The sequence below is a fragment of the Pleurodeles waltl genome, chromosome 7 (assembly GCF_031143425.1).
Source record: "Pleurodeles waltl isolate 20211129_DDA chromosome 7, aPleWal1.hap1.20221129, whole genome shotgun sequence".
NCBI classification, from domain to species: Eukaryota; Metazoa; Chordata; class Amphibia; order Caudata; family Salamandridae; genus Pleurodeles; species Pleurodeles waltl.
This window is the reverse complement of record NC_090446.1, coordinates 984,581,771-984,600,238: the sequence shown is the minus strand read 5'-3', so window position 1 is coordinate 984,600,238 and position 18,468 is coordinate 984,581,771. Positions and strand designations below refer to the sequence as shown.

The following is an 18,468-nucleotide window of genomic DNA, read 5'->3' as shown; positions in this document are numbered from 1 at the left end:
TTTAAAGGGATATTGTAATGGTGATCCAAGGTGAGCTGTGGAGTGTGTGGTTTTAATGGAGTGTTATAAATTTATTTTGTACTAGGTATAAACTGTATATTTTTCAAATCTGTATTTGAGAACCACTTTTTTTTTTAATTTAACCGAAATGTATTTGCGCATTTTGTAGCAGCCTTTATTATGATGTAATTGTATTTTTCACAGTTCTTTCAGGTACCTTGGTACCTCACAGTACTAACAAACATTGGCAAAGCCAATAAGTCTCATCTATAAGAGAGTTATTGGCTTTGCTAATGTGTTTTAGCCATTATCCATGTTATACACCAGAGTAGCTGCTGTTCAGCATGGCTTAAAGTTAGTGGCATAGTGATGTAGAGTGGAGTAGAGTGGCACAGAGAGCAATGGTGTGGAGTACAGTGGTACAGAGTAGAGGGCAGCGGTGTACAGTGCAGCTGTTTAGAGTGCACTGGTGCAGAGTGCAGTGGCATAGAGTGGCATAGGGTAGTGTTACATAGAGTGCAGTGGAGTAGTGTGGCATACAATAGAGTAGCAGAGAGTGCAGTAATGCAGAGTGGTGCAGTGTCAGAGTGCAGAGTAGACTCATGTGGCATAGAGTGCAGTGGTGTAGAGTGGTGCAGAGTGGAGTATTGTAGAGTGGTGTAGAGTAGAGTATAGTGCCTAGAGTGCAGTGGCATAGAGTAGAGTGGTGTAGAGTGCAGAGTTGCAGAGTAGAGTGTCAGTGCAGTGGTGTAGAGTGGTACAGAAAACAGTGGCATAGAGTACAATGGTGCAGAGTAAAGGGCAGTGGCATACAGTGCAGTTGTTTAGAGTGCACTGGTGTAGAGTGCAGTTGCATAGAGTGGCATTGGGCAGAGTAGAGTGGCATAGAATGCAGTGGAATAGAGTATATTGGTGCAGCGTGCAGTAGTACAGAGCAGAGTGGTGTAGAGTATAGTGGCGGCCAGTGCAGTGTCGCAGAGTGTCAGCTTGCAGTGGTGTAGAGTGCATTGGACTAGAGTGCAGTGGTCAGAGTGGTATAGAGTACAGTGGCGTAGAATAGATTGTTTCACAGTAGAGGGCAGTGGCATAGAGTGGAGAGGTGCAGGGTAGAATGCAGTGGCACAGAGTGCAGTGGCATAAAGTAGATTATTTCACAGTAGAGTGAGGTGGCTTAGAGTGGAGAGGTGCAGGGTAGAGTGGAGTTGCATAAAGTGGCATAGAGTGTGATGGCATAGAGTAAAGTAGTGTAGAGTGCTGTGGCATAGAGTGCAGAGGTGCAGAGTAGATTAGAGTGACGTACAGTGTATTGATGTAGAGTGCAGGGGCATAGAGTTGAGTGTTACAGAGTAAAGTGCATTAGCATAGAGTGTATTAGCTTAGAGTGCAGTGGCGTACAGTGCAGTGTTGCAGAACGGCAGAGAGTGGAGTTGTGCAGATTAGATTGGTGTTGCCTAGACTGGAGTGGTATGGCGTGCAGACGAGCAGAGCGCAGTGGTGTAGAGAGGCGTAAAGTGCAGTGGCATAGAATAGAGTGGTACAGAGTACAGTAGAGAGGCATAGTGTGAAGTAGCATAGAGTGCAGTGGCATAATGTGGACTGGTTCCAAATGGAGAAGAGGGCAGTGGCATGGAGTAAAGTAGAGTGATACAGAGTAGAGCGCAGTGGCGTGTAGTGGTGCAGAGCAGAGTGGAGTGCAGTATGGATGGTATGCTAACACACTGCCATTACAGACAACACGTCCTGTGCGAGCGGGGAGGCTTAGCAAAGGTAGTGCAGGAGCACAGGGTTTCTTCGTGTCAGTGAGTTTACAGGTTCTGGCAAGGCAAGAGAAAGCTGTGCATGATAACCCCGGATGGTGATCCGTAGAATGGTCAGTAGGAAACAATGAGCAGTGCATTAAGCCTTTCTTAAAAGTCTTTACTGGTAAACCCCATCTCATGCAGGGAGGTGGGCAGAAAGCCAAGCGAGCTACCCATTGGACCCGTGCAGCTGAATAATAGCATTCTAAGTCGAGAAGACCTAATCCACCCGCAGTCACAGTTAGCTTTAGAGTGGAAAGAGCTCCCAATTGCGCTGCAGCAACCAAATCAGATGTGTGGCCTGTCTGAAGAAGGAATGAAGGATGAGCAGGGGAAGGTTTGCAAAATAGTACTATCATTGAGGTAGCACACCATCTTCACTAGTGCCACATGGCCTCTACAGAAAGCAGAAGAGAAGACCAAAAAGCGAACTGGGCTTGGAGGGACCGTTCGCTCTGCCGAGATTTTCATCCTGGAAATCAGGGTAAGAATGGTAGATATTAATCATTAGGTATCAAAAGGTAACTGGTTCCCAGTTCAATCTGAGATCAAATTGTATATAAAGGCAAAAACAGTGCCATATGTTAAAGAAACACTAATTCCATTTTAAAATTTGTAAATTTTGTTTGTGCAATTTACATCCCAAATATTTTGAATATTCTATGTGTACTTGACACTTAGGGATAACCCAGATCTCTAGTTTGGCTTTTGCTCAATTTCAAAACCATATAAAGACATGTACAAAGCGGGCAATTGCCTTGCACAACCTTGCAGGGCGTCTGGCCCCTGCTCACCCTTCGAAAGCACCAACAGCGGACCATTGCACCAGAAGAGTTTGCCAAGGTGGGTGGGTGTTGCTTGTTCAACCACTTGACAGTGCCCCTTCTATTTCGCTCCTGTGTGCAGAGACAACTCCCCAGGTACCCAATACCTTCGAATAGTCTTGGTGGACCCATCTTGTCTGATTTTAGGAATTGGCCCACCTTGTTCTTCTCTTCTTTATTTATCCAGTTTTTAGCAACAACCCTTTGAATTACTTGCCGTGGATCTCCCATTTGCTCTTGATTTCATCCTCCTCTTTTATTATCTTTGATTGGTAGTCCGGGTTCCCCTTTCTGCGATAAATGTAGAGTCCCAGACATACACTCTAGTGCAGTGAGACTACAGACAAGTTATGGGTACATCACATCCTGACATTAGGTGTGAGACTGTCGCCCACACCATCTGCCCTGCCTCTTTAAAAAAAAGTTAGTTTGAAAGTCCATGGGCGGTTGGGGTACGCCAGATGTTTTTGTTCAATTTGTTTACTAGCATAAGGTTAATTACCTTAATGTTTCCCAAACTGTTTGCCAGGGGTTTTAAAATGTTCAGAAACATAATTAAAAAAAATCTGTTACTTTCTCTTCAGGAAAGATCGGGTAGATTTGGGCAGGGGTGAACGCCTTGCCGCAGTACTGAAGGGCATTAATTTACTACTGAACAAGGAAGTAATGTGACACCTGAATGTAGCATACCAGGAGGCAATCACAAAAAGACCACAGTGAATAAATAGTGCTATGTTAAAAAAAGAGTAAATAAATGCACTGTCAACACAGTGAGGCATGGCCTCTCTTGCGTGTGTCTGTAAAATTGACGTCTGTTCTTGAATTTTTGTCCTGAATTTTGACCCTTTGTCCTGAATTTTTGTCCTGAAATTTGACCCTTTGTCCTGAATTTTTTACAGTCCTGTCCAGAATTTGCCTCAATGCCAGGTGGTCACCCTACAAATTGAGCATATACTAATGGGCCTGACCCGGATTTCAGGCTGGCTCAATAATAGCTGCTGGATCCCCCTCACGTCAAACGAGCAGGCAATTGTCACTTTTAGTAGAATACCAGCCCCTCACATGCAGCACAGCCAATGCACCTCAAAATAGATGCATAATCCGTTTAAAGTCCTCCCTGCCTCAAAAGTTCAAAGATAAATCCGTCTCGATGTTTTCTGCTACCACCCCTCTATTTCAGTATAAATAGTCTTGCAGCAGTCCTGTGGCCATGTCAATCTAGCTCTCCGGTGACTCGAGCACTCTCCGGCACTCGTTTTCCATTGACATGGCTATCCCCGGCAGCTCTGCCAAAGAGCGGCAAACGTGAAACTTTTCCTCTGGAACTTTTCGGTTCTTCCTTCCCCTAGTCTACCGGATAAAGGGGGCGTCGTCTCCTGATCACAAAGCCCTTCGGAAAAAACACAACACCCTCGTGGTCCCTGATCAGGGGAGACCACTTAATGCTGTTCCCGCAGCCAATCGGACACTGGCAGCTGGTCAAACACTGCCTTGTCGGAGCAGTGTGCACGGGAGCTCCCAAGTGCCTCCGCCCCTTGGCCCAACCTCTCGTGTGCGCGCTCCCGCAGACACAGTATTCGCACCCGAAAGAAAACGCGTGTAGCTGGATCTCTGTGGACTATGATTCGTCCGGAGCTTTTCTGGTCCCTGTAAATCAGGATCCCGGGGACCTCCGGATCTCTCTGCACCCCTCGGGTCTCTGGCCTGCACCCCACAAACCATGGCCGGTCGTTTGGATTACATCGCCCCCTGGTGGACTTACTGGCTGCACAACTTCCCGCACCTGGACCTGAGCCTTCGGGCAGTGGATGGGACTTTCAACCCGAGAGAGGAGAGGTACCAGCAGGTAAGACCGGCCAAGCGGGAAGAGGTGGGTGCGTAGTTTACAAACTGTTGGGGTAGTCTGCACCACAGCAATAGAACACACAACAGGAGAAAGCGAGTCTTGGAACGTACCACAAATGACCCGTCAGATTGGTTAAGGAATTCACTGTACCCGGGTGAATGGATCCACAGAAGGGGGTTCAGGGTCCCAAGCAGGGCGTGAATGGTCCCACAGCACAGCTGAGGTGACGGGACCATTAGCAGTGAGTGAACCTATTACATGAGAGGTGACGGGACACACAGGAAGGAAGGGACTCACAACATACATTAAACTATCTTCGGCAGCGGGGCGGTGGGGAGACTCGCAGCAGGAGGCGAAAATACCCAGTCATGGGCATTAGTGCGAGAAGGAAGTGGGTCGCTGTTTGAGTTATAAAATACATCAATATTCTGGGTTAGTAGGTCCCTCAGATCTCTGGGTCCTGGTGCCACTGCACTTGCTGCACCATTGAAAGCTACGCCCTTGGGGTTGAAGAAACTCACAAGAGTGTTAAAGGGGGCATCCATGAAAGGTGTCAGAAAAGCAAGGTGACAACACTTTTGGGGGGGCGTAGAGGGGGAGCCCCAGAACACTTGAAGTGGGCGACGGTTTCCATCCGATAATAGCGCTCGCTAGGTAGGCTGACGGTACCACAGCAGTGTGAGAAGGGTGTGCGGCTAATGATGCCTCAAGGCTGGGGTTCAATAGAAGCTGCTGAAATGAGGGGGGGGGGGGCGCAGAACCCACAGGAAGATGGTGATAGAATCCGGAGCAGAAGAGGGGATGAATTCGCTCGTGGCGGGGAATGGATAAGTCGGGAGCAGGGAGTGATCTTGGGGGTATGTAGGGCAGTACCTCTCGTCAAGATCCCTTCTACACCCAATTACTGCAGCTTCGCTTCCGATATTCTCAAGCGGGGCGGGGTCTGGAGCCGGAGGGAGGGGGCGTCTCTCACTTGCAGCAGAACTCGGAGATATTGCACAGGCTTCCGTATTTTCAGTTTGTATTCTGGGAAGGCACACTGGGGAGACCCCTGCCACTGCATTGGGCAAGGGGGGAGTTGGGACAGGAAATGGGATCGCTAAAGATTGACCTTGTTCCCATATTACTAAAGTATTACCCCTGCCAAGCCTCTACCACATCTTTATTAGCGCTTGGCACATCCGTGCTATAATAAGGAGTTATCTGGTCGAGAAGGAGTGGGAAAGCTGCCAATGGTAAATGTTTCCAGAGGCTTGGAAAGGACAATGTGAATTTGTTTTACGGGTAAAGCTGGAGACTTTGTAGACCCAGTTTAAATAGCGCAGGGAGGGAGTGGGAGCCGAAGAGGCCGGGGTCATTGTTTGAAGATAACTTCGATGTATACGGCCTGGCTCCCTGCCAGAAACGCCCCCACCCCCTTGTTCAGCGCTGTCTGAGGAGGGGCCTGGCAGGAGGGGAAGGGAAGGGAAGGGTTAACGATTAACACCGCAGCCGAGACCCGGGTCGCACACCTGGGCATCAGCTGCCTCTCCGCATCCCCACCCAGGAAGCTGTCCGGAGGCTTCAGTGCTCTCCTTCCGCAACAAGACCCCGTCCCGCCCCCACTTTCAGCCCCCTTCTTCCGAGTCAATTTAAACTTTCTTGCCAGACCATAATTCTGCTTGTTCAGCCATGTCTGTGTGCCGAGATGCAGATCACAAGAACCCGGCCACAGCAGGAGTGGTATCTCCGACCGCACGCCGGCAACCGCCGATCCAAGAGTGGACTGCATTGCAAACTGCGGGCAAGAGACCTGAGATCTGTTACATCGCGAGGGGCTGGTGTGAGAAAGTGCCTCGTGTAACACATCTGTTTGCCAAAAATAATGATTGCAGATTTGTCATGTGCAGACTCGACAATAAAGCCAGACACACTTAATTATCCGAGGCCACTGTTACTCACGCATATTACAGAGCACCAGGAAAGGCTGAGTAAGAGGAAGAAGCGCCAATTTCTGGATATGAACCTATGCATGTATGTTGCACTCCGTTTACTCCAGTCGGTGCACCAATGCACTGAGCTGTCTTGTGACTTAGATAGCGCCTCCCATCGGGGCGTAGCGGTGCCCGGATTCATGTGGACTGTACTTTTAAACTGTGTGAGCATTAGCATCGCCAGTGTGTCAGGGACCCCGGCGCAAGGAAGGGAATGGGCCCCTTGCTGCAGATTGGCAACAGAGAAGTAGCTTTAAGTGATAGTGGGGGTGTTGGGACTGCGACTCTCCCAGTAAGTGCATTCTTTGCTTGGAAGTTGGGCCTGGGGGTCCTAAGACTTTAATGCCTGTGTTGGTTTTACTAGTGCACCAAAAGTAATAGAGAAAACATTCACCTTTAGTGTAAAACGGGAGCGAGACAGATATATACATCTGGTGGCTGAATTTAAAAATATGAAACCAGATAACCTGAAATCAGCGCTGGCTTCCCTCTTTTTCCAAACAGTGATCCTAGGCAAACATTTTATTTCACAGTCCTTACTTTTCTTTATTATTATATATTAGAGCACCTTTAAATAGTTGACTCAGGATATGTGCTGTACAAGCGCCTCTTATTTTTGATTTATCCAAGCCAAGTGCAGGGTTCACATGATTACTAAGTTGCTTCTTAGTTCACTAATTGCATTGCCATTAATGTTTTGAAGCTCATGTTTAAGTGTCTGTCTATAGAGTTTATATCATCTGATGCACTTAGGGGAAACACTTCTGCATATTGAAGATATACACTTTTTTGAATTTTGAAGAGACCGTATCATATCTTTACTTCATGTATTGCACGTTATCTATGCCAAACTTTTTCATTGCTTGGCTCATGCATGGACTCTTACAACCAAGCCTGACCATTGGCTCAGCTCTGGCTCGCACTATTAATTTGCTGGCACATCCACCTCTATTTATGACTCAGGCTTAGCACATGGGGCCATCAGTCAATTGATAAAATGATTTGTTAAAGGCGAGGAGACTGGGAACATGGAGCCCTGCCTACATGTACTGATTTTAAGAACTCTACCATCAAGGTTTCTCTTAGCAGAGATGAAGACGTGTGCATGCAGTGGAAATACATTTAGTATAAGTGATTCCAGGGTAGTGATTCCAGGCTGTGTCCTATGTGATTGTAGTCATGAACTCTAAGGGAGAACTACCAAGCCGAGGTGGGACCGCAGGCCTCGAAAATCATAAAAATGTTACTAGACCTGCAGGTCGAGTAGCTTGAATAATCTACTCGACCTAACTGTGATATACCTGACCCGGAAACGGGTCTCAAAATGTGTGAACCAGGCAAATATTGTACTTTACAGTTACCTTTTTCTACATTCTCATATATGAGTGCACCTTCAAATATGTGAGTTCAGCATTTCTGCTGTAAAAAAATCCTCTTTAGTTTGATTAAATACACTAAACATTTGCTCCTTGTATAATAAATCTAACTCACATATAGGATACACATGGTCCATGACTCGTCTCTTAAGTTTACTAATAATGTTGCCATCAGGACAGGAGTGTTTCTCAGTTTATGTATAAACACTCACTTGTAATAAATATATTACTAAAGCATGATGTAGTGCACTGTCATTTACAGACAGTAAATTTCCAAGAAATTTGCAAAAACCTTCCCACTAACTTGCAGCTTTACTGATAAAACTATAAAATGTATTAACAATAATCTGTGAAAATTGGGTTTCAGAAAACATTTATCATTCTCGCATCACCAAGTAAAGTGTTATGACTTTTTTTTCTTCCTATTAAAATATTTTTTTCATCACACAGAAGTACAAAAAATGGTCTGTCACAGCTACTGAAATATATTTTGAAATGTTTGTAAAGTTGACTTAGCTGTATAAATGTTGTGTGTTAGGAAAAAGCTGACACCAAAAGCGTTTCACTTCACATAGGTCTGACAGTTCACCTTACAAAATCCTGGAACTCTGCAATCACAAGGAAAAGTATTTCCATTGCAAGAAGACAAACTGACATTTGACCTCTGCCTCTGAACACAGAGCAACTGTGGGAAGAATAAGCTTTAAAGGCATCTTAATTGCTAATTCAGTTTCTGATGGAACAGAACACCTGTTCTTTGTCCACTCCCCAGAAGGGTCCAGTGGAATTTAAAAATAGCTCCACCTCATAAAATAAAACAATGATTTTTGAGGACTGGTAAAAAGACATAACTTTAAGGGGGGCAGTGTTTTAGGCATGATACCCTGAAAATGCATTCTTGGCATTTGTGTCGGGCCCTGAGTGGAAAATGTTGTGGCTTGCTAGTTGTTTTCATTTCACTAGAGGCCTTTAAATTGTGACTGCTTTACCAAAAAAGTAGTTAAACTGCGCCCACGGAACCCACACTCCTTAAATGGGTGCAAATTTGCAACTTTATGGAATTCACTAACATTGTCAGTAGTGGGCTTGGAAAGCTGCATCCGTCTCTGGTTTTCAGGCATACTATATTCAAACATGAAGAAATAAATGCTTGCAAATAGCCTAATCAGCACAGTTGCTCAAGGTATCATTCCAATCTATTGCTTTTCACTCACTCTGCCACTCTAGACAGAAGCCTATCTAATGCAAATCAGTACAGACCCTGTTCCTCGCGGAAACCGTCTATCCTGAAACTTAATCATCTAAACCCTGCACTACTTTTCTAGTTGGGAAATGGGTGATTTCACAAAGATAGTAAGTATCCGCGTCTGAGCCCTTCCACGTAGGCAACAGGGGTGCTGATATTCCAGGAGAAACAAGACGCACAAAATGCCAAAAACATGATCTTGTAAAGTAATCCCTAATCAACAGAGAGGCGGAAACGTCCAAGATGGGCCGCCCCCAGTTCGACCCACGCCTCACTGTATTCTCGCTTTTAAGAGCCAGCCGGATGAGGCGCAGGGCCGATGCAGTCACAAGACCGAGAAAGCACGTGCCTGAGGCAGAAGGGCGCAGAGGAGCTGCAGACTACAGCAAGAGTTCAGTCTACAGGCGCGAAACATAACTCACTTGGCTTGATAACAGATGTTAAAAAAAAAAAAAAAAAAAAGAAAAGAGAGTTCATTCTAGGGGGGAGTTGAAAAACAAGGGAAGTGGAAGTCCCGGTTTCTGGTGACACGGGGACAGAGAGCTCTCACCTCAGGAGTGATGTGAGCCCGCAAACATTCACGACAAAACAGTGACAGTCCGACCTAAAACAACAAACAGTGCAACATAGGGGCACACCTGCTCGAATACTAGGAGGGGGCGGGGGGACTAGAACTCGGGCTGCCGTGTCCATACCCCCCGGACGAGAAACCGAAGATTCACACACACTGCATTACAATGACTACCACAAACAATCACCCACGGAGTTTGGAAAGGCACAAGATGCAGTGCACATCAACAACGGTGCCATACCTTGCATAGTTTAGGTGGAGGCCACAAAATCTCAACCCTCACCTCGAGCTACCACACAGACGCTACGCACACGCTCAACATTTACAGACCACTTCCAGGAGTGGTAACTCGCACACTGTGCTGGATAAATCACCCCTGCAGGGCTATTTCTCCCCAAAGGAGGCAGGTAAATTGTCAGACTGTCGGCCCAAATATCCAATAGTATAACACAAAATAATCGTTTTCCGAGAGTTCCTTTTGACCTGTTCTCGGTCAGTCTCTTAACTTTGGAAACATACCCGTCCTCTCTTGCACTCCCACATTCCTTGACTCCTAGTCATTGATTTATTCCGGTGGTTGCAGGTGGGGCCCACCACTACTTTTTTTGGGGGGTTGGGGGGAGGGGGGGTTAAGCTTGGTGTATTTGCCATCATCAGCCTTAGACCAAAAACAAAAAAGACAAAGGGAGCAAAAAGGGAAAGAAGGAAGCAAAAGATGAAAAAAGAGTGACAAAGAGATAAAACAAGGAAGAAAAATTACATGCAAGAGTGAGATAAAAAGGCAAGGAGAGTATGGTGTTTGATGAAACAGGCATATGGTGACCTCAAGACTGAGACAGCCTTGATATTCGACGCACTGACATTCAGCAGTGATAAAGCAGCCTTCTGAGGAAACTTTAGGCCCAGCAGTCATTTATTTATGTATTTATTTTTTAACAAATTAATCATTTATATTAGGCTGGTTTAGTGAGTTAATAAACGCACGATCAGGCCAGGTACTGGATAGATCCTTCTACCTACAAAGTTTCAATAGTAGATGGGGTGTACCTCAGGGCTCCTTCCTTAGCCCTGCATTATTCAATGCATACATGCGGCCTCTAGCTTCAGTCTCTCTCTTACAACCTACGCCGATGACACACAATTGGTGTTTTCATTGACCTCTAACCAACATTCTTTAGATACTTCATTGGGCCCCGGCCTGCGTGCTATTTCCAACTGGATGTCAAAAAGTTAACTGAAACTTAATACAGACAAAACAGAGGTCATGTTTTTGGGCCCTCAGGTTTTGCTATCGCCATCCTCTTCTGCTCTGCCTTATTTGAGAGAGCTCCAAGTTCCAAAGGACTATATTAAGAGCCTTGGGATTTGGCTTGACCCATGGTTAGCCATGGACCAACTGCCAAAGAAACCTCAGCGGTGTGCTTTGGCAACTTCAGACTTTTGAGGAAGGTGTTGAAAATTCTTCCCTTCATGGCCAAGAGACTAATTATTCAGGCACTGATCAGTTACCAATTGGACTATGGGAATGCCCTTTTGTTAGGGTCCCCAAAGTATGTTAAGAAGAAGCTTCAAGTGGTACAGAATACAGCCGCTAGATTGATTTTCAATATCCCCAAACATGAACCTGCTCAACCAGCTCTTCATACCTTGCATTGGCTCCCAGTTGAGCAGCGTATCAAATTCAAGGCCTTATGTTATATACATAGGTCCTTACATGATAAAGATCCCCCACAATTGCGATCTCTGGCCACGTTTTACAAACCCTCGAGAAACCTCAGGTACTCATCAGCAGCCTTAGCTGCAGTCCTGCCTATAAAAAAGGCCAGATGGGGTGGTAGGTCTCTGTCGTTTCTAGGGACAAGGCTATGCCTCTACCTCTTCCTCTCACTGACCAGGAACTAAGTTTTAGGGGGCTACTGAAAACATGGCTATACTGACTTCCCTCACTTTCTGCCGTCAGGTTCTGTTAAAGCGCTGGGAGGCCTCCGGTAGCTATGCGCTATACAAATTGATTTAACATAACATAACTTCCCCAGCCATACAGTCGTCGGTCTGGCCCTCAAACATAAGCTTTTGTAATTGCTATATGGACAGCTCCACTGCCCATATTTCCATTGAACAACTTGTTTCCTTGAATCTCTTCACTTCCAGATCTTGTGCTCCTATGACATTTAACAAAGACTGGATATGGCTTTTATTTCTCTTGCTGCTAAAGAGGATCTGTTCACATTTTTCTTTCTGCAGACCTTTGATAGTAAAATAACTTTACGCTCTGCCCTGAAGTATGTATGTACCCTCTGTGACCTAGAGTCACATTTTTTTGCCTCTTTCTAAGCACATTAAAGGCAACATTTTGTATTGAAAGTTGGTGAAACACATTTATTTACGCTGTTCAGACCACGCTGTCAACATAGTTAGAACATCTTTTTTAACTGGATGGACAGCTGAAACCCTGTACAGTCACAAGCCAGTAGCTACACAACATCAAGTTGACATGCTGAAGGCCTGTCTGCCTTCTCTAAATGCTAGTTTACTTCCTTAATCTTCAGACAACCTCGCAGCTTTCTAAAACTGCTTTCTGAAGTATACTAAACGTTTTATAAACGTTCAAGTAACGTTTCATAACAATATCTCAGATACAAAGAGTTCAGTGTCAGCAAGAGACCTGATACATGAAAACATCAAAACATTTAGAAACGACCACACCTGAATCATCTTGTAAGGGTCACACTCTACTGATGAAAGCTCAGTATTTCTAGAACCAGATTAACTCTTCTACCAACTAAAAACGTTTTATCAATTTCAAAGCACTCAGCCAGTGGTACGTAGATTGTTTTCCCTGAAATTTTACGAAATTGCATAGCAAAGTTTTACATAATTACTTTTTTTAGAGCTAAATGTGCTTTTCTGTATCTCGTATGAATTTTTTTAAGCCAGTGTAAAAAGAAGTCTTGCAAGATACTGGCTGGAGGCTGGTTGGAGTAGAAAGTGTCTCTGAGTGAGACATTTTACGTGCCAACCGTTCTTCCGGTGACATCTCATAAGACTTTGGGAGGTTCATGCTTGCTTAAAATATTTATGCAAAATTGTGTAGTGTGAAACTTGACAGAAATCGAGCTTTGTGAATTGTGCCCAAGCCTTGCCCTAAACCTTTGCATCCATACCTGGTGTTCTGCAGTCCGTGATTATCAAATGCTTTAAATAATTCCATACAATCGCTGTTCTCCACATTCCCTGGGGCATGAAATAGGCTGAAGTTTCAGCTATTGTCACTCCTACTTGAGCACACTATTTCAGATGTTAGCCTCACAATTTCTCTAATCTTCTCCTCAATCAAGCTATCCTCTGATACCGAAGACACTGTTCTCTCATAAAACCTCCTGGCTATTGTGATCCTGTCTTCAAAATCCACAGGTGCTCAGCATTAGTTTGTGAGCACTGGAACCATGCCATGTTTCTCCAGTAACTACTGACCATATAATCAATTCACATTCACACTTATTATATGCAAAAATATCTTTTGTGGATATCCTGAGACTTGCATATCCATGGCTTTCATGATTAATGTAAAGTACCCCTTTCGTAAACACATAAGCCCACACCGTTCTTAAATAGGCTTGTCCTGCCATTAGTAAACGGTCAAAATGCCAATCTTTTTTTAAATATTTGTATGATGTATCATCGATTTTCTATGAAATCTCTTGCCATTTGGGTAATCCATCTCTTTATTCTTCTGAGAATTAGATTTTCCCTTAGCCAAACTGTGCAATAAATAGGCATGTTTGTAAATGTGTAATGTGTTGGTAAATGTGAAATAAGTAGGAATGTTTGTACTCTTGTTTACTGTCCTTGCTCTACCCTCGATACCTGACACCATTGTTCTTATGCTCTTCTGTTACTCTATATGTTGTTTCTTTTAGAACTGTCATTGCCTCTAAATAGATAAACATTTGAACAGTCTTTGATGCTGCTAGTCACGGGGCACAATCATCGTCATGACTTGGTAGGATAGTCCTCAAATGGTTTGGTTCTTTATTCTTCTGTAGGCTCAAAGGCTTAAGTTATTCCCCTGCCTGCTGGGTTACCTCAGGGTCAATCCATTTTAGGTCGAGCATAGCAGCGCAACAGCCTGCTTTTCAACCTGTTGCAATTTGTTCTGTGGGCTTCAACCACGCCCATCTCACACCCATCACTTTCATTAGTTCCTGGGCCTGCCTTTCAAAAATCCCTTGATGTTGTTGGTAAATGCTTTACGTTTGTCCCACCCTGATGCTGGTTTGTTACCGCATTGGAGACTGACCCTGTTACATGGATTATTGCACGATCAGCCAGATAGCTTTGTGTCTGTGCACTATTTTATCTTTTGCCTCGCCGTTTCACAAATGGCGGCATGTTATTTATGCGCCTTACTTGTTTTCCGGCATCTTGCTATTTCTTTGCTACGTCTGCTAGGTCTTTTTTATTATTATATTTTTTTTTGCAGTTTTATGTAGCGCAAACTCGACACAACGGTATTGAAGTGCTTTATTTCATTTTTTTCGAAGGTTTATAAAGCGTAAACGCAATACAAAGGTATTACGTCACTTTAAATGAGCACCAGTTACATTACAAAAGAACACATTCATTTTTGGTAGCAAGGGGAGATTAAACGATTTGCCCAGAATCACAGGATATTGAGCTAGCACTGAGGCTTGAACCGTGTTCCCCAGCTCCACATCCTCTCCCCTGGGCTTCTTTGTCTGGTGTGGGTTGGGGCAGTCTGAGAATAACTTTTAATATAGCACATGGTAATACAGGTTCTGTCATTTCATAGCGCTGCAAAGTAGGTGCTCTTCTTAACAAAATTGCTATAATTCGAGTTAAGCTGCCTCTTCTGTTATTCTCTTTGTATACAGTCAATGTTTTTAAAAGTTAAGCTGGTATTGCCAATGTAGAGGAATAATTCCTTTAAAAGTTTAACACACAAAGGAATATGTCCACTTCCTTTTCTTTGCTCCTAACTCTTTTGACTGCCTCATTTTCCAGGTTAAATGCCACAAAGGTTCCTGTTTGTGGCTTGTTTGGTGCTATAAAGTTTAGGAAAGCACACTAGAAAGGGTTGAATCTCTAAGGTATCACAGCCAGTCCATAGGAATGAGGCAAAAACACTCCCAAGTTGGCAGCCATGTTGTGTCCTCTCTCCTGCAGCAACAGGCCCGGGAGGGTTGCTGTGGCACCTGGCATACAACCACTGCACTCACTACACTACACCAATATCTCTAACTCCCACAAATGCGAGACCTATTACATTGCAAAACTTTTTCAAGTTTATTTTAACCAACTGTATCATACAAAGGAACTTTTATCCAGTGGTATGCAGAGCACACCTAGCTATTTCTGAGGATTTCTTCTTTTGCAACATCAAAAATTGAACTCTTTAACTCAAAATCAGATATCAGTCTTCTCTCAAACCAGTTTCTTTTCACTAAAGGTGATTCACGCCTTAAATTATCTTAATTGGAATATCTCCCTACATTAGAAGACATCCCCACATTTGTTATCCAGTTCAAATTGTTTGGATTTATACTGTATTCACGTCTGAGTGCACAAATCAACTTTGCTAGGATTGAAAGAAACCGCAAGTTCAACTCTACCTCCTTCCTGCATCCAGACGGCTCATCCTTCCAAACATCTTAAAAGACAAATTTACAAGGCATGATCTTGTCTTGCATCAGTGGTGATAACTATCTATAGAAGCTACGGATTTAACTCATATCAATGGTGATAATACCTGATACAAGCTATTGTCTTATATTAATAGTGATAACTCTCAGTACAAGCTAGTGATAAAGCTTGGTACAAGCTAGGGCCTTCTGTCATATCAGTGGGTCTAATGCCTTACCCACACTACAGTGTTCTCTCACATTGATGCAAAGAATGCCTTCTACAAGCTATAGTCTTGTCTTGCATCAATGGTGACAATGCTTGGTACATGCTACGATCTTATCTCACATCCCTGGTGATAATGCCTGGTACAAGCTATGGTCTTAAGTCAGAGCGATGGCGATAACGCTTGGTGCTGCTAGGTCCTTCTCTCACATCGATGGACAGAATACCTTCAACAAGCTATGCTCTTCTCTCAAATCAATGGTGATAACACCTGGTACAATCTGTAGGGTTATCTCACACAAATGGTGGTAGTGATCAGCATAAGCTTATGCCTTCTCTCACATTGATGGGGCTGGTGGCTTCCACAAGCTGAGGTCTTTTCTCAGAATTATGTTAATAAAGATTGATACAAGCTAGGGTCTTCTCTTAAATTTGATGGTTAGAATACCTTGTTCAAGCTTTGATCTCTTACATTAATGGTGATGATGCTTACTGTACTTAATTTGAACAGGTGTTTGCCGGTGGGGACCAATGACACTTATTTTTGGGGACCAGCACTTATTTGTTAGCATCAGACATTTACAAAGAGCAAGAGAGGGGAAAATGAAACAAATTGGAGAGACTGAGGAAGAAAAAGGTGGGAAAAATGTTACAAAAAAAAAGGAGAATGCAAGAACCTCCAAGAGTGAGATAAAAGGGCAGGTAGTGTCTGGATTCAAGACTATGCAGTCTTGATATTGTGTGTGCCAACACTTAATTGCACAGGCCATAAGCTTCTGAGCAGAACTATGGGCACTGGCACTCATTAGTTTACAAAATAAGCACTGACTGCTTAGTACATGCTATAGTCTTAGGCACATTGGTGATGATAATTCCTTGTACAAGATATGGTTTTATCTAATTTTTATGAGAAAAACGTCTTACTACCGGCTGTTACTTAGCCCCATGATATTGACCCTCTGTTCATTGAGGCACTAAACCCAAAGTATCCTACCACGTTATTTCCCTGTTCCTTAGTCTTCACTGGCTTCCTGGAGAGGAACATATCTCCTTTACCCCATGAGGCATTATATTTCAGGTCATCCACCTGGATCACCCTCTGATCGAAAAGATACATTCTCTTTTAGAGCAGGCTCTACATAGAGGAGGGGTGACACTTATTAGGTCCAGCGTGCAAGGGCTCTGGCCTGATGTAATCTATCTGGCGGCTTTAACCACGCCCACCGCACAACCCATCACTATCACTCATTAATGGGCTTGTCTTTCAAAAACCCTTTGTTATCATTGGTTAGTGCTTTGTTTGTCCCTCCTTGGGCCAGTTTTGTTACCGCCTTGGCCATCGGCCCCATTACATAGATAATTGGACTGTTGCAGAAAAGTTTGACTTTTTGTGTCTCTCCTTCGCTTTCATGGCAGCTGTGGCGCTTTGAATCAGCTCGCTTATGTCAACTGTTTTACTTTTCATTTTCAAATGTATGTGGCAAGAAAATCGAGTTAGGAATTTAGTATGCTAAGAGCTCTAACTCGAGCAAAAGCGAGACCCATTGCATTGCAGATGCTTGTCTTTGTTTGTTATCATTGCTTGAACATAATTCAAACAAAGAAACTCGAGACCTTAAAATGTTTTTTTTTTCATGGTTTGGCTCCATTACTTCTCTTGCCGCCTTTGTCTTTCAGATCGTCTTTGAACCTGTTCTTAGAGCAGCTTTGGTACTCAGCATGTATTCTTCCTTATTGCTGGATTCCTACGTTGTTACAATGTGAATCACTTCACTCCCCGCGTCGGGGTTGCCGATCTATAAATATCATGCATAAATAAAGACAGTAAGTTGCATTAGGAAGTCTTGCAATATGACAGCATCTGAGACCTTCAATTAGTTCCTCTACTGAAGCAGTTAGGTATTCTAGAATAAGGATGCTACAAATATACAGAAAGACAAAAATCACGGGGAGGATTCAGAATACTTAGAGGCTTATTGCAAACCTAGTGAGAAATGTATGTTGAAGGGTGGTGAGCTGAGGGCCTGTATCCTGGGGTGCTTCAATTTCCCTTTGTATACCAGCATGACTTTTCAGTGTGCAGTAACGTCAGAAAAAGTTCTTAAGTCCCACCATGTCTGACCATCTCCCTACCAACTACAGTACCCAGAGCTCGTCCTCTGTCTCTAGTTTCTGTATTACTGCTGCTGTAACTGCCTTTTGTAATCGGCTGCTATTTTCATTTTTTGCTGTTTCCCACTGCTTTTGGTCCCTGTTTATAGATGTCTGTAAAGTGTGCCTACTGCTCCATGCCACTTGCTCAGATGGACCATTCTAGATGTTGTTGACACCGATGTTGGACCCTGTGTCCTTTGAACATAAGATGTTTTAAATGTCTTCTTCTGGGGAGTGTTTCTGATTTTGCTCCCAGGTAGATGTCACTGTGACTCAATAAACGCAATGTATGCAGACAGCTGCCTGAATCATCCATACACAGGTCAAACAACCATCGTTTCCAGGTACCCAACAAATGTTCTTCTCTATACACTAATCTTTGTCCATGAAAAAACTGTTTACTGCATTGGAGCTAAAGGCCCCGGAGATGAAGCTTCCCCTGCATCGGAGAGCCCTCCTAAGTTCACTTGCACTCTGACTTCAAGTCCCAAACTCTCTGTGGCACTAGTGCCTTGAAATGTGTAGATCAAGCAGTCCTCTACCGGAATGCATTTTGCAGGAACAATTCTCGTCCTCGTTTGGTGACTTTTGGGGTGTCACAGATTAACTGAGCTATTCTCATCCTCTGTGCTCCTTCTAGGCTAGTCCTGAATTGGTAAAGCCCTTTCTGCTACTACTTCTTGTCCCTAGTAGTAAAACCGAGGCGTCCTTCATCTCAGTCTTCCCTTTAGATGCCTCTTTGTTAGGAAATATCTGATACATGGACAACATCTCCTTTTATTTTGGACCACACAGAAAGCGAGACTGAAAC

General features: G+C 44.0%; 1 protein-coding gene across 1 annotated transcript in view; it reads left to right on the top strand.

Annotated features, from left to right (window-relative positions):
- The first annotated feature begins 4,189 nt into the window (after nucleotides 1-4,189).
- TTYH2 (tweety family member 2) overlaps nucleotides 4,190-18,468 on the top strand; it is a 274,070-nt gene continuing 259,791 nt past the window's right edge. The window contains exon 1 of the mRNA XM_069199802.1: nucleotides 4,190-4,469. Within this exon, the coding sequence (XP_069055903.1) occupies nucleotides 4,344-4,469 (126 nt within the window). The 5' untranslated portion in view covers nucleotides 4,190-4,343. The remainder of the gene's footprint in view (nucleotides 4,470-18,468) is intronic.